Genomic DNA, 23565 nt, shown 5'->3' on the forward strand with positions numbered 1-23565 from the left:
CTCCGGCCGACCTCACAGAGGGGATTTCATGTGTCAGTGTCAGTGGTCGAGAAATAATGAAATTGGAATTGCAAAATGATTGAGCCGGTACCTGTTACTGTGGGTGCAAAAGGCCGCGACACACGTGGGATTTGGCTCGCTGAAGCTGGAAACTGTTTGGACTCCTCTGTAGCACTCTGACCTCTAACTCTCTCTATCATCTCTCTAGGAAACCATATCACCCAAAACTGGAAGCTTTCGTTAGTCACATGTCAAAAGGATCCGGAGCCTCTTTCGAAAGCCCCTTGAACTCCTTGCCTCTTTACCCAAATCACCCGCTGTGTGAGATGGGAGAGCTCACCCAGACAGGTATGTGTGACAGCCACGTGCTCAGGGGTTCCCCCACCCGCTCGTCTGCTTGCATACCTTCCGAGCAGTTCTCCTGGGCGGGGTGCTGTGCAGCTCAGAGGGGTAAGCAAGGACTGGCTCTGCGAGGAGCTCATTCACCAGGGCCTCTAAACAAACATAGAGTTATCAAAACTAACTAGAACCTTTCTCCTTCTTACAAAAACAATACGTGTTCATGAAGATAAATTAGGAAAGACAAGTAAAAGGAAGAAAAAGTTTAAGCAACCGTAATTCCACCACAGAAATAGACCTTTAAGAGTAGCAACCGTAATTCCACCACAGAAATAGACCCTTAAGAGTAACCCTTCTTCCTGTGCTTATGCGTGTACACATCTTACTAAACACACTATTTCATAACCCACTTTCCCACTCAACACATTTTGGTAATATTTCCCTATGAATAACTGTTTATGCACAACATCATTTGTGATAGCTCCATATTCTTTCACTCTGGATGGGCAATTGATCCTTTATTTAACTAATCTCATGTTTTCAGATGTCTCTAACAAGACGTCTAATAGGTTTTCACATACAAGACCTCAGGGAGGAAAATGCGTGGCACATTTCTCCTGTGCCTGGAGTTTGTTTGGCTGAGCTAAGTTCTCACGGAAGCGCAGCTTTCCCTCTGCAGTCCTAGTCAGACCATGTGCAGTCAGTTCACCGTCAGGGTAGGTTGGTGAGTTAACTGTGGAGTCATCTTTGCTGGAAATAGAGGAACAGGTGGTCCTTCAAGAGGTTTCAGTTTTCTGATTCTTCAGTCTGGAACCTCAGAGGACCTTCACTTGGTCACCAGCCTTTATGGGTGAATTGGGAAGACCCATTGACCATGTTCTATTTTCATGTTGCATCAGCCTCTTAGGACCTCAGCGGGGATGGGGGGAAGGTCCATGTCCTATAGTTGGCCCTCTTAGGTTTTGCCGTTATTACTGGGGGAATGATATTGGGTGACAGAGTGGAGCAAGCTGAAGCCTCTGGAGGACTAGCCATGGCTAAGGAGTTGTGTCAAAAGCCTTTGGCAATTAGTTCCACATGCATTACTTTAGAACAAGGGTTTTCATCCTAACAGATCCAACACCCTCTTTGATTACACAATTAACTATTTTGCAATCTCCCTCAACTATCATGAAGTGAAATTTAAATATAATATAACCAGCCAGGCATGGTGCCTCGCTCCTGTAATCCCAGCACTTTGGGAGGCTGAGGCAGGAGAATCGTTTGAGCCCAAGGGTTTGAGAGCAGCCTGAGCAACATAGTGGAGTCCCGTCTCTACAAACAATTTTTTAAAATTAGCCAAGTATGGTGGCACGTGCCTGTAGCCCCAGCTATTCAGGTGCTGAGGTGGGAGGACCCACTTGAGCCCAGGGGAGGTCAAGGCTGCAGTGAACCATGATCATGCCACTGCACTCCAGCCTGAGTGACAGAATGAGGCCTGTCTCAATAAATGAATGAATGAATGAATGAATGAATGAATGAATGAATGAATGAAATCTTTCTATGCAGTTAATTATTTAAAAGTCATACCAGGGTACCCAGCTATAACAAACAAAAAGAAACTGATTTATTACCTAATTATATGTGTCTCAGTATAAATGCTAAAGAACAGCTACACTAGAAAATAGAATGAAATCTTCAAATGCTTGTACATAAATGTGACTCTGACAGCTACAAATGCAGATGATTGATGGATGCTGTATTGGTGACTCTAATACCACATGTTAGGACATGGTTTTTCTGAAATTCTGATCAAAACAAAGTGTAGATGTTCCTTAATTTATATTGTATTTCTGGAAAATTCAGCCAACGTTAATATTATTCAAAAATGGTTTTGTGTTCCAGACACAAAAAAACAGAATTAGATTCTACAGGCTAAAGTACTCAAATATGTTTTGTACGTGATGGAGTGTCTTGTGCTGCATTCAAAAGTTTTGTGGGGCCGGGCGCGGTGGCTCAAGCCTGTAATCCCAGCACGCTGGGAGGCCGAGATGGGCGGATCACAAGGTCAGGAGATCGAGACCATCCTGGCTAACCGGGTGAAACCCCGTCTCTACTAAAAAATACAAAAAACTAGCCGGGCGAGGTGGCGGGCGCCTGTAGTCCCAGCTACTCAGGAGGCTGAGGCAGGAGAATGGCGTAAACCCGGGAGGCGGAGCTTGCAGTGAGCTGAGATCCGGCCACTGCACTCCAGCCTGGGCGACAGAGCAAGACTCCGTCTCAAAAAAAAAAAAAAAAGTTTTGTGGGACAGAGACACGTGTCCTTTCTGGAGACTATCTAGCCCCCAGACCCCACCCACCAGGTGCCAAGAATGCCCTTCCCCATATTATTGTGATAACTCCACCCCCAAGCCCTGTCTGAAGGCAGTAGCACTCTTGCTGAGAACTGCTGGTTAGACTCTCTGGTTAAAAATAACAGAAACCACTTCAAGCGAAAAAGGGAAATTTATTATAAGGATTCAGGAATGACTCACAGACTCCAAGACCAAGAGTTTGATCAGACCTCTAGAGACTGGAACCAGGAGTAAAAAAGCTCTCTTGTCCCTGCTTCTGTCTCTGATTTTTTGCTGTGTCTATCAACAGAATTACAATCCCAGCCACACATACACAGACGAATTTGCAAATCCAAATTCTTGAGAGAGAGAGAATCCTTGAGGTCCTAGGGGTTAGCATCCATCAGCCCTGGCTAACAGGTCAGGGTGACTGTGCAGAGAACAGGAGGTGAGGGTGCCAGTCTCTGGATCCAGGAGCTGCTACCTGAGAAGAGGCTGGGGGGTTGGTCCTCACACACCTAATCATTCATTCAGATCTTTCTTCTCCACTCATCTATCATTGTCATTGTTTCTAAATTAGTATTACTCTAGAAATGATTTTTGTAATACTGTCTGCTCCTATTTCCTCATTCTCTTTTAATGGTCACTTTTATTTCTATTTTAAATATCATGAAAAATGCATGGCTGTTGTAAACAGCTTTTGTCCCTGGTGCACTTATGGCAGCCCACAGTAACTATGTAAGATAAGATTGCTCACGAGTGCCTACCCTGTTGAAGATGCTTTGGCAGCTGCTGAGCGTGAGAGGGGTAGCAGGATGAATAGGACCCTCCTGCCTGTCCTAAAGGAGGCTGCAGCTGCAGCACACAATGCGTGTGGAGACAACTGCCTGTAATGCCGGATACTGCAGGGCCTTAGAGAGTAAACACAGGCCTTGGAGTCAGACAGACCTGTAGCATGGGGAGAGCCTGTCTTCCCAGTGGCTGGTGGTGAATTCGATGAGGTAGCATGTGTAGAGTGCCTAGTGCAGTGCTGGCATATGAGAGGCTCCCAATAAATGCAGTTGATGTCGTTGTGGTCCAGCAGCATATGGGAAGAGGAAGGAATTATTAATTTGACCAGGGAGAAGATGAAGGAAAGCACTACAAAGAAGGTGGTGTTGGAGCCAGGCCCTGGGAGGATTTCTCTAGGGAGAGAAAGGGGAACAGTATGAACAAAGCCATGAAGATGCAGGCTATGTTTGGCAAGTATAAGAAGCCCTAAATAGCTAGAACTTAGTGTTTCAGCATGAAAATGTAAGGGACTAAGAGCATAAAATTAGGACCAGATGGGGCCTTGGGTTTTAGCTCTGCCACTTTTTAACTGTGAATGGTTCAAGGCCTTCATTTCTTCATCGATAAAATAAGGAAAATGGGGATAATAATAATAATATACCTTCTTCATTGGGTTTTTGTTTTTCTGAGGATTAAATGAGAAAGCCCTGGCACACAGTAAGCACTCTAACTTTATGTGGCCTAACCAAATGAAATAGGCCCAGCAGTGAACTAGGGCGAGACACAGAATCTTAATGTTTGTCTCTCACGGTGTGCGTGTTTTTTGCAAAGCGTCTTGGAAATGCTAAAGCCTGTTCCAGCCTTTAGTTCCTGGGTTCCTGGGGCAGTTCTGCTCTCAGCACTCTTCATTCACAGCAGGACCCAGACATCCTTTGCGGGTTTTGCTGAGCTGTTCCCTTTCCCGGGGAAATGTATTTCCCTCTGTCTCACAATTTTCAGCTGAAGTTGTCTCATCTCTGCAGTGGGATTTTTCATACTGCTTGGACATCTGGATAAACGGTGTCACTGGTCTCAGGGCCTGTGTGTAGAACTCATGCCCATGACAGATTGTGTCCTGCTACCTCCTACTACAGGATGAGAGTGAGCTTGTTTTTGTCTTGGGTTACCTTCTCTGCTTAAAGATAAGGCTTTTTCCAGTTTTCAGCGTTAATTTATTATACTGTGATAGTTCAAAACTAAAACAGTACTAAGAGGTAAACTTTAAATTCTTGCTTCTACCCATGTTCCATCCACCTCATTTTTGTACCTCCATCACCCCCAAGGAACCATTGAGATTAGTTTCTTATACAACATTCCAAAGTTTCTTTATGCAAAACTCAGGCAACTGCAAATACACATTCTTATTTTTCCCTCTTTTTCGTTTTAAAGGAGCATAATCAACATACTGCTCCACACTTGGCTTTTTTCAAGTATTCTGTCTGTGTATCAGGAGATTCTCCCATATCATACAGAGTGCACGTGTGTTGACGAGTCTGTCAAGCCCTCAGGATCAGGCAGAACGTGCCCAGCAGGTTATCAGAGAACATTCAGTTGGCAGGCTGGGGAGGGTGGGGTCATGGAGGGGACTGTCCAGCAGTGCGGAGACAGCAGCAAGCAGGGAATCTGCGGTCAGCCTTTGCCTGAGCGGTTTCACTGAGCACTCCCTGCACACGGAGGAAAGCTGGACAGGAGGGAAAAGCCTCTCCTTAGGCCCATGCAATTACAGCTATCCCCTGGCTGGGCGACTCCTAACCCTGAGACCCACCAGTCACGACACTCTCCCCAGGGAAGAGGCCGGTCTGGAGGACAGCTGCGAGGCAGATGGTCCAAAGGCCGTGGTTCCCAAGGCCAGGGCCCCACTCTGTTCATCCTTCATGGATACCCCCAAGAGGCTCCCTTCACAAGCTGTTGTGAACTGGCGCTTGTAACTTCCACACCACGGGGAAACAGGCTGGATGCCATTCTCTTGCACTACACTCTGCCCTAAAACACTCCAGAGCTGGACACTGACTCCACCTCCCCTTGCTGTTTCTTTCTTTTGCTCAGCTGGAAGTAAGGAAAGCTTTGTGTGCTTGTGTTTCAGGAGTCGTGCAGCATTTGCAGAACGGCCAGCTGCTGAGGGACATCTATCTAAAGAAACACAAACTCCTGCCCAATGATTGGTCTGCAGACCAGCTGTATTTAGAGACCACTGGGAAAAGTCGGACCCTACAAAGTGGGCTGGCCCTGCTTTATGGCTTTCTCCCAGATTTTGACTGGAAGAAGATTTATTTCAGGCACCAGCCAAGTGCGCTGTTCTGCTCTGGAAGCTGCTATTGCCCGGTAAGAAACCAGTATCTGGAAAAGGAGCAGCGTCGTCAGTACCTCCTACGTTTGAAAAACAGCCAGCTGGAGAAGACTTACGGGGAGATGGCCAAGATCGTGGACGTCCCCACCAAGCAGCTTCGAGCTGCCAACCCCATAGACTCCATGCTCTGCCACCTCTGCCACAATGTCAGCTTTCCCTGTACCAGAAATGGCTGCGTCAACATGGAGCACTTCAAGGTAATTAAGACCCACCAGATCGAGGATGAAAGGGAGAGACGGGAGAAGAAATTGTACCTTGGGTATTCTCTCCTGGGTGCCCACCCCATCCTGAACCAAACCATCGGCCGGATGCAGCGTGCCACCGAGGGCAGGAGAGAAGAGCTCTTTGCCCTCTACTCTGCTCACGATGTCACTCTGTCACCAGTTCTCAGTGCCTTGGGCCTTTCAGAAGCCAGATTCCCAAGGTTTGCAGCCAGGTTGATCTTTGAGCTTTGGCAGGACAGAGAAAAGCCCAATGAACATTCCGTCCGGATTCTTTACAATGGCGTCGATGTCACATTCCACACCTCTTTCTGCCAAGACCACCACAAGCGTTCTCCCAAGCCCATGTGCCCGTTTGAAAACTTGGTCCGCTTTGTCAAAAGGGACATGTTTGTAGCCCTGGGTGGCAGTAGTACAAATTATTATGATGCATGTCACAGGGAAGGATTCTAAAAGGTGTGCAGTACAGCAGTATAGAATCTGTGCCAATACAGGGCACTGGGAAAAGTCCACTTCTAGTTCTGTCTGTTGCTAAGGGTAGAAGATAATTGCTTTTTAAAGGCTAAATATTGTTTGTGGGAACCACAGGTGGTTGGGGTTGAACAGTAAGCACGTTGCTGTAATGTGGTATGTGAATTTCTTGGTAGAAAATGGCCAGTTCATAGAGGAATAGAAGGTAATTGTCACAGCCAGAGTTTGCTTAGAATGCCAGAATAATGTAGTTCAAGACCCGAAGTCACCAATCCAAGTTTGCACTCTTCTGGCCTGCCCCATGGTACTATGTGATGGAACCAGCACACCTCAGCCAAAAATTTTTTAATCTTAGACATTTTTACCTTGCCCTTTTTAAGAATTTCTTAAAGTGATTTATCTAAAATAGGGGTTGCAAACTTTTTCTGTAAAGGGCCAGATTGTAAATATTTCAGACTACGTGGACCAAAAGGCCACATACAGTCTCTGTCATAACTACTCAACTCTGTTCCTGAAGCAGGAAAGCAACCACAGACAGTATGTAAAGGAATATGTGTAGCTGGGTTCCCAGGCCAGACAAAACAGACGGTGGCCAGATTTGGCTCCTGGGCTGTAGTTTGCTAACCCCTAATCTAAAAAATAGGCTATTCTACAATTGCACGTCCAGCACTTTGAGAACGAATTGAATACCAAGAATTATTTAATGGTTCCTCCAATAACTTCTGCTAGAAACACAGAATTTGGTCTGTGTCTGACACTAGAACAAAACTTGAGGGTAAGTAAACATTGAATTAGAATGAATCATAGAAAACTGATTAGAAGAATACTTGATGTTCATGATGATTGTGGTACAAGATAGTTTTAAGTATGTTCTAAATATTTGCTGTAGTCTATTTGCTGTATATGCTGAAATTTTCGTATGCCATTTAGTATTTTTATAGTTTAGGAAAATATTTTCTAAGACCAGTTTTAGATGACTCTTATTCCTGATGTAATATTCAGTGTACTGTACCTGCTTGGTGGTTAGAAGAAGGCTAGAAGATGAATTCAGGCACTTTCTTCCAATAAAGCTAATTATGGCTCATTCCCTTTGAGAAGCCGTAGAATTGGGTTCGTTTTTAAACCATTTTCATCAGTTTCAAATGGTAAATTCTGATTGATTTTTAAATACGTTTTTGGAAGAACTTTGCTATTAGATAGTTTACAGATCTTTATAAGGTGTTTTATATATTAGAAGCAATTATGATTACATCTGTGATTTCTGAACTAATGGTGCTAATTCAGAGATATGGGAAGTGCAAGTGAGATTCTCTGGCGTCATTGGCATTCCAACTTTTTCTCTTTGTTTTTGTCTAATGTTGCATTTGAATATGTCTGTTTCTATAAATAAATTTTTGAAAAATACCTATACTATACAACTCACGGTTTGTACCTGTAAGTCACTCGAGTTATTTTCAAGTGAGAGCCAGTATTTTATTTTTCCCCCTTCATTCAAATGTCATGCAGAGAACCAGTATTTTACAATTTTATTTTAACTGCTTCACTTATTGCTGAAAGTTGTGTTCTCTCTCAAGTATTCAAAGACTGTGGTTTTTTTTCTTCCCACTCACAATATATCTGAATTAGAACTGCTAAACACAGCTTGAAGATTTAAAAATAAAAGTGACTCAGAAGATTTTTTAAAAAATCAATTGATAGTATCTGTTGGTAAAAGTAAATATTGTGGCTAAGAGTCAACATCAGAAGTGTAGATAAAAGTTTTGTCTTCTAAGACACTGGTATGCACAGCATTAAAATATCTTCCTCACTATCAAGTTCCGAGACACTTCATTCCATTACAAACACTAAGCACAGAGGTGAGATCAGTGGACGTAGTCATAGGCCTTGGTTTCTGGGCAGTGGTCTAATGACTTCATTCATGACAGGCCTGGGTGTATACATGCATAATTTAGCTTCCTTGTTTTTATGATTAATACATGCCCACTAGAAAATAACCAATACTGAAAAACAACTTCAGAAGTGACGTTCTCATCTAATCCTGCCTCCAGAGGTAACGTTGTGAGCTGTCTGACAGATATTCTTCTGGAAAAGTTCCATGCAGATTCAGAAATATATGTAGTTTTTAATAGGAACTAGATCATTTTATATATATGTAAATATAATATGTGTGTGTGTGTGTGACTTGCTTCCCTTAAAAATATTTTTCCTTTAAAACTATTTTTTATTGGCCAGGCGCGGTGGCTCACACCTGTATTCCCAGCACTTTGGGAGGCCAAGGAGGGGCGTGGATCACGAGGTCAGGAGATCGAGACCATCCTGGCTAACACGGTGAAACCCCGTGGCTACTAAAATTAGCCAGACGTGGTGGCAGGCACCTGTAGTCCCAGTTACTCGGGAGACTGAGGCAGGACAATGGCGTGAACCCGGGAGGCGGAGCTTGCAGTGAGCTGAGATCACGCCACTGTACTCCAGCCTGGGCGACAGAGCGAGACTCCATCTCAAAAAAAAAAAAAAAAAACAAAGTACTAACTTGTATCTTTTAATAGTATGTCTTAGAAGTATTTCTCACTAACTTGCTTCCCTTAACAGTATGTCTTAAAGATATTTTCATGTTAAGATGATAGATGATTGATTGATTGATTGTGTATAAATGTAGATGGCTCTTTGTAGCCACTGAATAATTAAAAATCCATGAAACTTAAAACCAAGGTACTAAAAACAGGACTACAAGGCTTTACACAGAACAAAGTAGAGACTTCATTGTGGCTTCAGGTATTTATTGATGTAAGTTTTGTTTTTGTTTTTGTTTTTGTTTTGAGATGGAGTTTCACTCTTGTTGCCCAGGCTGGAGTGCAGTGGCGCGATCTCGACTCACTGTAACCTCTGCCAGGTTCAAGCGATTCTCCTGTGTCAACCTCCTGAGTAGCTGGGATTACAGGTGTGCACCACCACGCCCGGCTAATTTTGTATTTTTAGTAGAGATGGGGTGTCTCCATGTTGGTCAGACTGGTTTTGAACTCCCACCCGCCTCTGCCTTCCATAGTGCTGGGGTTACATGCATGAACCACCGTGCCCAGCCTGGTGTAAGTATATTCTTTCTGTAACTTCGCTTTAAATGAAATTGAGGAACTTTAATATTGCTATTAAGCCTATTTGAGGGTTTTCATAGCCATAGCAGAATTAGACTTTCTGGAAGATTTAGGTGATTCCTTTTCCCAGAAGTCTTAAGGACTGATTAGAGAGAGGCAGAGATACATGCTTCCATTTCTCTGAATCTCTGGGAAGCCTTCTGAACAGATTTAGCAGCCTGGACAAGGGTGGGTGTGCCCCTGTGTGTTTAAACACAACCACAAGTAGTAGAAAATAGCTGGCGTTTATGTTGCACTTGTGGCTTTAAGAGCAGCCAGCACAGAGCTCTGGCCTAAACACCAGTTAACTCCCATTGCCCAAGGCCACTGAACTGAATGTTTGGGTTGTCCCCCTGTATTTGTGCCTGCCCAGCAGCCAGCTCAGATGAGTAATAGCTTCTGCTGAAGAGGAAGTGGCTGAACGCATCAGAGCAGCTGGCAGGCCTTCTTGAAGCCCGACTGCCAGCGGAGACTGGCCCTGATGAGGAGACGGCATCCCTGAGGGCCAGCTCAGCTCCTGAGAGCTACAGAGCCCCTCAGCAGAGGGATGGCCCGAGGCCTGCCTTCGGGACAACTGTGTCAGCAGTAAAGTTACCATGTAGTGCCAACTACATGGGTTCCACAAGTGTTTCTTCATCAATCTTCACAACAATCTGAGGAAAGTCCTAGTTCCCTAATGTGAATGAGGAAAACAGGCGGCGGCTGCGGGGGCCGGCAGGGGTTGAAGTCACTTTTTCAAAGGAAGAGTCAGAGCTGAGTCTAACTCATGTTCACACGATACCAGTGAACTGAAGAGCACTTAACAGCCGGGCACGGTGGCTCATGCCTGTCATCCCAGCACATTGACAGGCCGAGGCGGGAGGACTGCTTGAGCCCAGGAATTTGAGATGAGCCTGGGAGACATAGGGAGACCCTATCTCTACAAAAAATTTTAAAAATTAGCTGGGAGTGGTGGCACATGCCTGTGGTCCCAGCTCCTTGGGAGGCTGAGATGGAAGGATTGTTTAAACCCACGGCGGTTGAGGCTGCATTGAGCCGTGATTGTGCCACTGCACTCCACGTGGGTGACAGAGTAAGACCCTGTCTCAAAAAAAACAAAACAAAACAAAACAAAAACCACTATATGAGATACCATGGGAACATTTACACCATTTCATTAATCTTCACAGTAGTCCTACCAGATACTATATTTGCTGGCAAATATCGATGAATAATATAATGGGGTTAAAGCAGTTCTACATTTAAATCTAAACGGTTAGGGGAACATTCCAACTCTGCCTCTAACCATCTGTGGCTTGCTATTCTTAAGAAAACTTACAATGTAAAATGTATCTTTGCAGCAGTTACATTACATTCAACCACTAGGGGGCAGCATCAACACAATTTTTCAGTCTTCCGTCTGTAAAGGAAGCAGGGTAGTTTGAGGGTGTTTTAATAGGTTGAGCAGCTGTCCAGGTTTGCCTGGCACTGAGTAGTTTCCCAGGATGAGGGGCTTTCAGTGCTTAAAAAACAGGAAAGTCCCAGGCAAACTGGAACAAGTTGGTTACCCTGGTGTTATATGTTGAGACAGTAGTGAGAAACTACTGTCATTCCCACTTTTACAGAAAAGAGAACCACAGGAGTAGTTCGTCTGAGGCTCCACATAGCTGCTGGTGTGCAGCAGAGCTGGGACTCCCGCTGTGCCCATTTCACACGCTGGACCATGCTCTTAAGCAGGGTATATGATAATGCTTCCTGAACCATTTAGGACTGCCTTTGGTTCCGTGCTACCGAAACCTGATGACAGTGGCCTAAGCAATAAAGCCTTTCACTCTGGCCGTCACCTACGTCTCCAGCTTTATTACTTGTAGTAAGTATAAGGATGAAGGGTGTGTACATGGACTGCAGTTGTTGACGGATTTTCTGCATGTCTGGAAGACAGAGAAAGAGTCTTGGCATCATGGTATGGGGCGTGAGACTGACAGGATCTCTGAGAGGACAGTCGCTTCCAGAGCACTTCAGAAGCCAGTGATTTCTCAGTCCTCTGCTCTCCTCCCCTTCCGCATCTGTGGTCTCGAGTGTGATCACCTAGAAAAAGAGCTTTGGAACCATACAGACTGAGCTCAAATACAGTTCTCTACCACTTCGCAGGTGTGGAGCCTCAGGCAAGGTACCTAGGCTCCTACAATCCCTAAACCAGGGATGATGACTCCCGCAGAGTGTACATGAAACTCCAGACACATGGACCATCTCCACCTGGCACAAGTCATTATTTCTCACAAACGACTCTCTCCATTGCTCTGAGACACCAAAACCAGTTGGAACCAGAATGACAGCCCTGCCCACATTTTTTTTAAATGTGAAAGATGAAAGGCCCGCATTTCTTGTTCTGATAACTTCCTGCCATGCGAAGTCTCCTCAAGGACGGTCTTTCACTGCGTGCAGCTTCACAATCACCTCCTCAAGCCGAAGACTGAACCATGACTCCTTTTTAGAAGCTCTCCTGGTAGGGAGGACATATCCATATGCAGGACAGAACCTTGCTTCTCAAATTCAAGAAAAAACAGTAACTAATCTATCAATTCTTCCATGATTCAGTCTGCCAGGGTGTTCTGTAAAGAATCCTTTTCCATCCCTATCACACGTCTGCACGAAGGGGGAGGGAGAGGTGGCAGGGTGCCAGTTCACCGGCAGGCACTTCCGACAATACCCGGGCTCCGCTCCCTTTCTGCTGGTAGTGGTAGGCGTCATTTCTGGCAGCTGCTGCAGCTTGATGCAGGGGAGCTTGATGCAGGTGATTGGCACCCACCAATCACCTCTTCCTGATGCTGTATTTTTGACGTTCATGAAAGAGGTCTGTCTCAGAGCTCCCTAAGCTGACAATCTTTGGGCAGCCATCTCTATCCTTCTCCTGGCTGGTGCACTCCTTGCAATAATAGGCATCAGAGACTCCCACAGCCTCCACAGATCTCACAGTGCCCCTGGTAAGAGCCATTGTTACACTCATCACATAAGTATACCAGGATGCAGGGACACACACAGCGATCACAAATCACACGCTTGCTGTCACAGTTTTCACACAATCTTCCGATGGCAACACCAGCCTGCTTGCAGCAAAAGATAAATCCAGATAACGTTCAGCTGTAGCTCCCATCCACAATGCCCTGCCCACGCTGCCCTGCCCACTTTTTAAAGCCAAGAAGCCCGCCTGGAGGCATCAAATCATGCTTTATGCATACGTAGGAGCTACAACACCTTGGCCACATGCACCTCCCTTAGGGGGACTCACATTTACTGAGTCCTGCCTTCGTGCCCAACACTGTATTTGGAACCTTATATAAACATCTCCACTATTCCCCAAGAGGGCTCATCCTTTCCCCTTGTTTCTTCATTATCTATGTCTAACTTCCATCCTTCCTGCTGTAGTTGGACTTGCTGTTCATTTGAGAGGAAGCTGCTGACCACAGAGTTCAGCAAAAGAATGGGAGTCTGGAGGCTCCAAGTGTGGCCCCTGGAGAAGCTGAACGAGAAGTAGCCCTGGATATGGTGTAGATCCCCACAAACCAGAGATCCTGCCCTCAGTGCCTCAGCTTTAGGAGGCTGCTCCCCGCCTTGCTCCTGGGCAGGCAGGTACAGTGTTCACTTCCCCATACCCCAGCATCCCCACCCCAGTTTCCCTCTCCTCCCCCATTGCCCAGTGCTTTGGCTGGCATGCCCCTGACAACCAGGGAAGGCAAGTCCTTCTCCTGGTGGCTGGCTGGTTGGCTTCCTCCCAGCTCAGAGCCAAGCATGTCTCAGGTACTCCCTAGGAGGGGAAGTCCTTCCAGGGGCCTTTGCTCAAAAGCCGGCCAGAAATGGGCTCCTTCAAGCCTAAAGTTGAGTCCATGGAGTGTGCAGGGTAGGGATGTGAAGGAATGCCACACCACCCTCTGGTGGCAACTCCGCCTGGCCCATGTTCTGCGGCTTTTCCTCTTTCCCTATCAACCACACCAGGTGAGGCCTCTTTCCCAGCAAACTGAAGCTCCCTCTGGAGGCCCAGGAGGAATCAAATCTTCTCCCCACCTGTGTACATTATCTTCAAGCTGTAGCAAGTGGAGACCCGCTCTGAGTCCAGATGGCCTCACCCCAGCTGCCCGTTTGTCCCACTGATGAGCCAGGTGTTTAGCATTTTAAACATCTAGCACCCTGATTGACAGACTGACCATTAAATTGACTTTCTGACTGATGGATCCTGATGGACCACTGTCTATCGTAAAACTTAATCCTGAGTAATTGACTGGCTGGTTGACTGATTACACATCTAAACACAAAAGTCACTTGATTGACCTAATGGATTTCTTTTTGTTGTTGTTGTTTTGGTTTTCCTTGTTTTTTGAGATGGAGTCTCACTCTGTCGCCCGGGCTGGAGTGCAGTGGCACGATCTCGACTCACTGCAAGTGCCGCCTCCCAGGTTCACACCATTCTCCTGCCTCAGCCTCCCGAGTAGCTGGGCCTACGGGAGCCTGCCACCACGCCCGGCTAATGTGTTGTATTTTTTAGTAGAGATGGGGTTTCACTTTGTTAGCCAGGATGGTCTCGATCTCCTGACCTTGTGATCCGCCCGTCTAGGCCTCCAAAGTGCTGGGATTACAGGCATGAGCCACCGCACCTGGCCACCTACTGAATTTCTTACTGATGTACTAACCGTAGGTAACTGAACACCTGACAAGCTTAAACTGACTGCATGACTGACTCTTTAACCAGCTGAATGACTGACTGCCCAGCTGAAGACCTACAATACCTGATGTCTGGCTCCATAACTAAGGGTTACAGATGGATGGGAGAAGAGGCTGCCCCTTCCTCACACTCCAGTTCCCACGGGGACTGAGACCCTATTCTTCTCCCCTCTTGAGCCACTTGAAGACTGCAGAAAAGGTGTTATGGTCAGAATATTGGTGATCTCCCCAAATTCATATATTGGAACCCAATACCAAATGTGATAGTATTAAGAGATGGGACCTTTGAGGAAGTGATTAATTCACGAAGGCTCTGCCTCAGGAATGGACTTAGTGGCCTTATAAAAGGAGTTGGAGTTGAAGGGAGCTAACTTGGCCCTTCCACCATGTGAGGACACAGCTACAAGGCTCATCTTTGAAGCAGAGAGTAAGCTTTCAGCAGCCCAGTCCTTGATCTTGGACTTCCTAGCCTCCAAAACTATAAACAATATATTTCTGTTACTTATACATTACCTAGTCTAAGGTATTTTGTTATAGCAGCCTGAATGAGCGAAGACAGGGCAGTCAGGAAACTGATGTTCTGATCTCCTTCCGGTGAGGTTCTTAACCAGGATCCCACAGATGGGTTTCAATTTTGCTTTCAAAACAGTGTGGATGTAAAGATGTGTGTTTATCCAGGAAGAGGGTTCACAACTTTCATTGGATTCTTAACAGAGTTTAGCACACACAAAATATTAATATGTTCAGAGCTACTGCTCTGGGAATAAGATCCTCAGCAAACACATTTCAGATAAGCAAAGCCCTTGTCTGAATTCAAGCCCATTTTTATCTACCTCCCATCAAGCCAGAGTGGCAGGAAGATGACTAGGAAGAGTTAGAGGGCCTTAGAGGAGGTGTATGTAGCCGAGAGAAAGGAAAAAGGCTGAGCTGTTTGAAGCTTCCAGAGAAGACTGAGGAAGTTAACCTGGGTCCTTCTTGTGTGGAGGTCACACTTCACCCAAGATAGCAGAGGACCTTTAAGTAGAGATGGATACATTTACCCTTCGTTTGGTGCCACGAGTATGTGATCACGAATTGTTATGTGGCTGTGTGTATTACACACCAGTGTGTTCACAAGGGTAGGTATAACTGAGCTGTGTGCATATGTGAACGAGTGGCCTCTGGGTTTAGTGTGAGCATCTGAATGGTTTGGTGAATGGATGTGCACGTGCATCCGTAACCATTTAACCTTCAAGCCTCTCATTAAGTTAAGACAAGTTACGGAAAAGAATTCCACCAGGTGACAGTATCTGCAAACAGGCCTAGAGCCCACACCAGAAATCTGGGGATCCTCAACTCGTCCCACTCTCTGATCCCTCATCATCCACTGAATCCATGCTGCCACTCCCACCATCAGCCCCCATCACCTCTCCCTGGGCTCCTGCTCAGCCTTCAATGGCCTCCCCCATAACATTTCTGAACCGCGGCCACAGAGACGATGGTAAAATGACTTTTGGATCACAGCGCGCCTCCCCTGAAGCGGACAACGGCTTTCCACTGTCGGAGGATACTGCCCATCTCCTCGGTATAAGTCAAGGGCTCTTTCAAGGTCGACCCTGCGGTCGTGAGGTCCCCGGCTTTGGGCGCATCTCCCCTCAGTCCGCTCGTATCTCACACCCCTTCCCCCTTAGATGCCTCGTTCTCTGGGGCCCTTTGGCGCTGCCCCTGAGTCCCCATCACGGAAACTTCCACCTGCTGCCTAACTGCCAGACGCAAAAGTGCCCGAGCCTGTCTGTCACGTTCCACCCCATAAACCTTCCCCACCCGACCAGAAGCCAGAGAGGCCACAGGTAGAAGCAGGACCACGCAAGGGCACGCACGTCTCTTTCCCACGCAGCAGAGCAACAGAAGCCGCAACAGGAAAACGGAAAGGCGGTGCGCCGAGAGAAAAGGTAGGGACTACGACTCCCAGAAGCATATTGACAAGGACTACATTTCCCAGAAAGCTCCGCGCAGCTCCCACCCCGGAACTGCCTCTGCTTTCGAAAGCGGAAGGCGGGCCAACCGGGCGGGCACAGGGTTTCTGAAGAGGTAGACCGGTGGGCGGTTTCGTCGGGTGTCTACCTCCAGGGGTCGTTCGTGAGCCAGAGAAACCCGGACTTAGGAAGGAAGGGGCCTGGCCACACCCCTTCCGCTCTTGGCTGTGCAGTGCCCTGGTTCCCGGCGCGTTCTCTGTCGTGAGCCAAGCAAGGAAGGTGAGACAGAAACAGGTCGTTTGTGTCTTTCCGCAAGGTCAGACTTTTACTGATGCTATTCCAGTCTTAAGAGCCAGGAGCTACATGGAGTTCCCAAGGAGGCAGTTCTCCTGATACTACCCACTCACTCGGTAGTCAGAGCCATGGGCACACAGGTGTCAGCCACTACACAAGTCAGTATTGCAAAGCATACAAAATAGTATACTTAGTCAACATGTTAAATGTTGTAGATTAAACATTCCATATCAAGCAGGGTAACATTTAACATCAAGAGCAAAGGAGATAGATAGGAAAAGGGGTTAACAAACTAGTCCCAGGAGAGACAAAGTGTCCTGGTCTCAGTGTCTTGCAAGAAAGAGTCTTTGATGTGGGCAGAGCCTTAGGCAGCAGATGCTGGGTGTTTATCATGAGCGACAGCAAGATAGGGTCTGTTAAGACGGCCATTTAGAGCTGGAGAAGTCCTGCTCTTTTTGTGACCATGGGCGTCTTCTGGTGACGACTGATAGTGAAGGAGTGTGCCTGTTTATGCCCGTATTTGGTTGGGTAGTCTTTTTTGGTTAGACTAACATCGGGTCTCTGTTGGCATGTAAAGTGGAATGTAAATTTTTTGAAATGTAAAGTGGAGTCTTTTGCTAAGATGGAGTTACTTATGTCAAGGGTGTTCTATACACTACTTCTGCCTGCTCTGGCTTTGCCTGTGGCCAGTACTTGCTCTCTGCCCACCTCTTGGTGTCTCTAGGGGATAGAGGCTGGTGGTTAGATGGTCTGTCCCTTATCTCCAATCCTGCATTGCTTATCTGCCACTTGGAGGCAGTGACCATCTTGACTCTAAGAGCCAAACCCACAGAGCCCTACATGTGAGTTCCGCAGCTCTTCTACTTCTAGCTGTGGCTATCGGAGGAGGGGCTACAGGTGGTGGAAACAGGTGTGGACAGTAGCTAGGGGGTGGCGGGGAGATCTGTGGCTCCTGATCTGCCACCTCTGTTCCCAAGAAGATACTTTTCCTGTGGCCTAGGCTCATCCAGCTCATATCCTTAAATGCCTGAGTTCTGTAGGAGGCCAGCCTCTTTCCTCACTTCCTCCATTCCCAGCCCAGCCTCATCCCTCAGATCCTAGCAGTGGGCCCCATGGCATATTTTCACCTTTCTCCTTTGGAGCCACTTAGAGGACCTGTCAAGAAATGGGCGTAACTGGATGGGCTAAAACAAGGATGAGGCAGAAGCAGCTTTCCATAAGACATACCCACCAATGTGCCATGTCAGTTTACCATAACCATGGCAACACCCGGGAGTTCCTGCCTCTTTGAATGGCAATGACCCAATGACCCAGAAGTTACTCCCCTTTACCTAGAAAAATCTGCATAAGCTAACCCTTAATCTGCATGCAATTAAAAATAGGTATAAATATGACCATAGAACTGCCCTGAGCAACTACTCCCTGCCTGTGGGGTAGCCCTGCTCTGCAGGATCAGTCATGGAGCTGTAACACTGCCACTTCAATCAAGCTGTTTTCGGCTACCCTGCCACCAGCTAGCCCTTGAATTCTTTCCTGGGCAAAGCCAAGGAAAAAGCCACACTTTGTGGCTCTCCTGTCCTGCATCACAACCGCTCCTAGGGAGCTACCACCACTGGTAACTCAGTGTCTTCTAACAGTTTCATGAAGTACAGGCTTCCCAGAGGTGCCTGTCCCTTCTCCCGTGTTGCTCCATGTTAACACATTTCCTACCTGAGTAGACCTGTGGAGGTCCCTGAGATCTTTTTAGGGAATCTGCAAGGTCAAAACTGTTTTCACAATAATACTAAGTTTTGTTTGCATTTTTCGCTGTTGTGATATTTACGTTTAAAATCACAGGTAAAACTGCTGGCACCTTGGTGTGATTCAAGGCAGTGACACCAAACTATATTGGCAGTTACTGTATTTTTCACCAGTGTACTTGTAGGGGAAGGGCATGGGAAAGCCAGTTCCATTTAATGTCCTTAATGAAGCTATAAAGAGTATTCATTTTACTCCATTTTGAGCCTTGATTACATGGCATTTAAATATTTTGTGTGACAAATGGGAAGTGTGCATAAAGCAAGTCTGCTGCACACAAAGGTATTATGTCCTAAGGAAAAGCAGTTCTGTGCTTGGTTGAGTTCCTAGCTGAACTAGACCTTTTTTCTGGAAAACATCTCTTTTTTTTTTTTTTTCCATTGTATTTTTGCAAACTTTTATTTATTTATTTTACTTTCAGTTCTGGTATACATGTACAGAATGTGCAGGTTTGTTACGTAGGTATACACGTGCCATGGTGGTTTGCTGCACCTATCAACTCGTCATCGAGGTTTTAAGCCGCGCGTACGTTAGGTATTTGTCCTAATGTTCTCCCTCCCCTTCCCCCCCATCCCCGACAGGCTCCAGTGTGTGTCTTTCCCTTCCCTGTGTCCATGTGTTTTCATTGTTCAGCTCCCACTTATAAGTGAGAACATGCAGTGTTTGCTTTTCTGTTCCTGTGTTAGTTTGCTGAGAATGATGGCTTCCAGCTTCATCCATGTCCCTGCAAAGGATGTGATCTCATTCTTTTTGATGGCTGCATAGTATTCCATGGTGTGTATGTGCCACATTTTCTTTATCCAGTCTATCATTGATGGCCATTCGGGTTGGTTCCAAGTCTTTGCTATTGTGAATAGTGCTGCAATAAATATACGTGGAAAACACCTCTTTTACTTGATCAACTGATAGTATGATTACTTGGACCTGGGTATTTGATAGATATTTTCTAAAAAATAAATAAAGTAACCACTTCAAGGGAAACAACTGACATTATTTGATGCCAATGAGAAAATTTGAGTTTTCAAGGAAAAGGTTAGAATTTTGAAAAACATATCCAGGCTGGGCACAGTGGCTCACACCTGTAGTCCCAACACTTTGGGAGGCCAAGGAGGACAGATTGCTTGAGGCAAGGAGTTCGAGACTAGCCTGGGCAACATGGCAAAACCCCCCATCTCTACAAAAAAATTAGCTGAGCGTGGTGGTGTGTGCCTGTGGTCACAGGTGAGGCTGAGGCAGGAGGATCACTTGAGCCTGGCAGGTCAAGGCTGCAGTGAGCCATGTTTGTGCCACTGAACTCCAGCCTGAGTAACAGAGTGAGACCCTATCACCAAAAAAAAAGAAAGAAAAAGAAAACACATCTGCCACCACGAGCTTAACAGCATCCCAGTATGTAAAAGGTTTTTCTGATGAGCTTGGTGATAGTATTAACGAATGTGATTTTAAAAAACATTGAATAAAGAAATGTGCCAGCATTTGGAAAATCTGCATAACTCCATGTATTAGATATCTGTTATTACACAACAAATTATCCCGAAACATAGTGACTTAAAACAACAAACACCTATTATCATACAGTTTCTGTGGGTCAAGAATTTGACCAGATGGTTCTGACTTCAGGTTTCTCCTGAAGATGCAGTCAACGTGCCTGCTGGCTATTGTCATCTAAAGGATTAACTGGAGATGGAGGATCTGCTTTCAAGATGCCTTACATACATGGCTGTCAGCAGGAGTTTCCTTGTTGGTTGTTGGCAGGAGGCTTCAGTTCCTCACCACATGGACCTCTCCACAGAGCTTTCAGTATCTTTATAACATGACAGCTAGCTTCCCCCAGAGCAAGTGATCCGAGAGAGACAGAGAGAGAGAGAGAGAGAGAGAGAGAGAGAGAGAACGTGTGTACAAAATGGAGCCCTCAGTGTCTTTTATAATCTACCCTTAGAAGTCATGCTTTGTCACATTCTATTTATTAGAAGTGTCACCAGAAAGAGGTTCCAATCCAGACCCCAAGAGAGGTTCTTGGATCTCATGCAAGGAAGAATTTGGGGCAAGTCTATAAAGTGAAAGGAAGTTTATTAAGAAAGTGAAAGAATAGGCCAGGTTCAGTGGCTCATGCCTGTAAACCCAGCACTTACGGAGGCAGAGTCGGAAGGATCACTTGAGGTCAGGAGTTTGAGACCAGCATGGCCAACATGGCGAAACCTTGTCTCTACTAAAAGTACGAAACTTAGCCGGGCATGGTGGCACACACCTATAATCCCAGCTACTTGCAAGGCTGAAGCACGAGAATTGCGTGAACCCAGGAGGCAGAGGTTGCAGTGAGCCAAGATGGCACCACTGTACTCCAGCCTGGGTGATAGAGGGAGACTCCACCTCAAAAAAAGAAAATGAAAAAAAGAAAAAAGTGAAGGAATAATGTCTACTCCATAGGCAGTATTAAGTAAAGGAATAAAAGAATGGCTTCCCTCTTGGGGTTGCTCCTTTTTATAATTATTTCCTGATTATATGCTAAACAAGGGGTGAATTATTCTTGCCTCCCCGTTTTAGACCATGTAGGGCAACTTCCCGATGTTGCCATGGAAAAACTGTCATGGCACTGGTGGGAGTGTAGGAGAGAAGATGACCAGAGGTCACTCTTATTGCTATTTTTGTTTTGGTGGGTTGTAGTCAGCTTCTTTACTGCAATCTCTTTCATCAGCAAGGTCTTTATGACCTGTATCTTGTGCTGACCTCCTGTCTCATCCTGCGACTTAGAATGCCTTAACCATCTGGGAATGCAGCCAGCAGGTCTCAAGCCTTATTATACCCAGCCCCTATTTAAGATGGAGTTGCTCTGGTTCAAATGCCTCTGAGAGAAGCAAGCCACTATGACAGCCAGCAATCAAAGACAGGAGAATTAATCTCCACCTCTTTTTTTTATTTTATTTTATTTTTTGAGATAGAGTCTTGCTCTGTCACCCAGGCTGGAGTGCAGTGGCGTGATCTCAGCTCACTGCAACCTCCACCTCCTGGATTCAAGGAATTCCCAGGCCTCACCCTCCTGAGTAGCTGGGATTACAGGCGCCCACCACCACACCCTGCTTATTTTTTGTATTATTAGTAGAGACAGGGTTTTACCATGTTGGCCAGGCTGGTCTCGAACTCCTGACCTCGTGATCCACCCACCTCAGCCTCTCAAAGTGCTGGGATTATAGGCATGATCCACTGCGCCCCACCTAAGCTCTACCTCTTAAAGTGAGGAGTATCAAAGAATATGTGGACATATTTTAGTAACACTTCAGTGAACCAGTACTTTATTCATGATGGTACAAAACCATGATGGATGGGTAAGAAAAAAACCTATTCCAATTGCAAGACAGTCCAATGGATTTTTAATGTAATAATAACTCAAGAAGTTCATGGATGTAGTCGTAGATTCCCCTTTGCTTCTAAACATTAACAAGCTATGTATTTGTTGAGTTTTGGTATAGTATCCAAGAATAATATTCACAGTTGCCTGAAAAGCTGTTAAAATAATCTCCCAATTTCCAACTACTTATCTCTGGTAGGCCAGATTTTCTGCATATACTTTTAACTAAAGCATCAGAATAGACAGGAACGTGGAAGCTGAGAACCCAGCTGTCATTTATTAAGCCAGAAAATTAAAGAGATTTGCCAAAGAAAAATTTGATATATTGGGCCTGCATGTGCATTGTTTGGCTCTGAAAAATTTTATGCACATTTCACAGCTTCCTGAGTCTCTCTCTGCCACATATTTGTGCCTTTTTTTTTTTTTTTCCAACAGATGGGGTCTTGCTTTGTCGCCCAGGGGTGGGGCAGTGGCACAATCATAGCTCACTACAGCCTTGAACTCCTGGGCTCAAGCAACCCTCTTGCCCCAGCCTACTGAGCAGCTAGGATTACATGTGCATACCACCATGCCTGGCTAATTCTTTCTGTTTTTGAGAGATGGGATCTCACTACATTCTCACATTGGTCTCAAACTCTGGCCTCAAGTGATCCTCCCAAGTTGCTGGAATTGCAGGCACAAACCACCACACTTGTTTTTGTAACCTGAGAGCCTCCAGACCTCTAGCCACATATGCGATCTCAATGGATTCTGGTGTAGTCTCTCTCTCCCCTAGGGTCAGGCAAGATGTCATCACTTGTCATACATACATATACAGCGTCTGCCAGATTCTCTCACCAAAAGCCCTCATGAATAGATACATACTGGGGTGGTGCTGTACCCTGAATCCACTTTAGACCACTTTAGGAATTCATCTGAGCACCTTCTAAATGAAAGTCCACAAGAGGCATAAAGGTGGCCTCACTACACCACGGTTGAGTGAGTGGACCTGCTCCCAGTGTGATCACCAAATGTGGTTCCAGGGTCCCTCCCTCTCTCCAAAGGGCCTTGGGGCTAGGAAAGCAAATTTGTCTTAATATAACTCTTAGAAATTCATAAATCAAAGACAAGTTTCCTTCTTTTAATGTAACTCTTAGAAATCCATAAACCTGGTGCCAGTTGAACATCCTGATCCCAAAATCTGAAACCCAAAATGCTCCAAAATGTGAAACTTTTTGAGTACCTATATGACGCTCAAAGAAGATGCTCACTGGACATTTTGGATTTTGGATTTTCAGGTTAAGGATGCTGAACTGGTAAGTATAATGCAAATATTCAAAAATCTGAAAAAGTCCAAAATACTCCTGATCCCAAGCATTTTGGATAAGTGATACACGAGCTATAATAAAATTATTTTTATTTTTATTTTATTTTTTTATAAACAGGGTCTCGCTCTGTCACCTAGGCTGGAATGCAGTGATGTAATCAGAACTCACTGTAGCCTCAACCTCCTATGCTCAAGTGATCCTCCCACCTCAGCCTTCTAAGTGGCTGGGCGTATAGGAGAATGCCACCACACCCAGCTCCTGTGATAATATTAGAGAATTAAATAATTCAATTAACAAGATTAGTAGATACTTGAACAAGATTTGGGCTTTGCCAACACGGAAGGCAGGGCATGACTATTAGACACAAAAAAATGCCTGCTACAATTCCCTATATATATTTAAATTATTTCCACAATAAAATATATCGCCTATATGATTTAAAAAGGAAAGAAATAATAGTAATGAAATTGAAGGGAAAATGGAAATATAAAACTAAGAAATGCTGTCATATTTTGAGGTATTTGAGAAGATATGCTGGTAAAATAA

The 23565-nt window shown here is 45.6% G+C and overlaps 1 protein-coding gene, 1 long non-coding RNA gene and 1 pseudogene across 5 annotated transcripts in view; 2 read left to right on the forward strand and 1 right to left on the reverse strand.

Moving 5' to 3' along the window:
* The window catches only part of PXYLP1 (2-phosphoxylose phosphatase 1), a 63844-nt gene extending 55929 nt beyond the window's left edge, over positions 1-7915 (forward strand). For all 4 annotated transcript variants that reach the window (XM_023192133.2, XM_023192135.1, XM_023192134.2 and 1 more), the window contains 2 exons: positions 209-348; positions 5545-7915. In XM_023192133.2, coding sequence (XP_023047901.1) covers positions 209-348; positions 5545-6482 — 1078 coding nt within the window. In that variant the 3' untranslated portion in view covers positions 6483-7915. The remainder of the gene's footprint in view (positions 1-208; positions 349-5544) is intronic.
* A 4504-nt stretch (positions 7916-12419) lies between these two features.
* Positions 12420-12723, reverse strand: LOC111526433 (annotated as a pseudogene).
* A 3663-nt stretch (positions 12724-16386) lies between these two features.
* Positions 16387-23565, forward strand: part of LOC111526437 — a 48759-nt gene continuing 41580 nt past the window's right edge. The window contains exon 1 of the long non-coding RNA XR_002726363.1: positions 16387-16557. This is a non-coding gene — a long non-coding RNA (uncharacterized LOC111526437). The remainder of the gene's footprint in view (positions 16558-23565) is intronic.

This window comes from Piliocolobus tephrosceles, chromosome 2 (genome assembly GCF_002776525.5).
Source record: "Piliocolobus tephrosceles isolate RC106 chromosome 2, ASM277652v3, whole genome shotgun sequence".
NCBI classification, from domain to species: Eukaryota; Metazoa; Chordata; class Mammalia; order Primates; family Cercopithecidae; genus Piliocolobus; species Piliocolobus tephrosceles.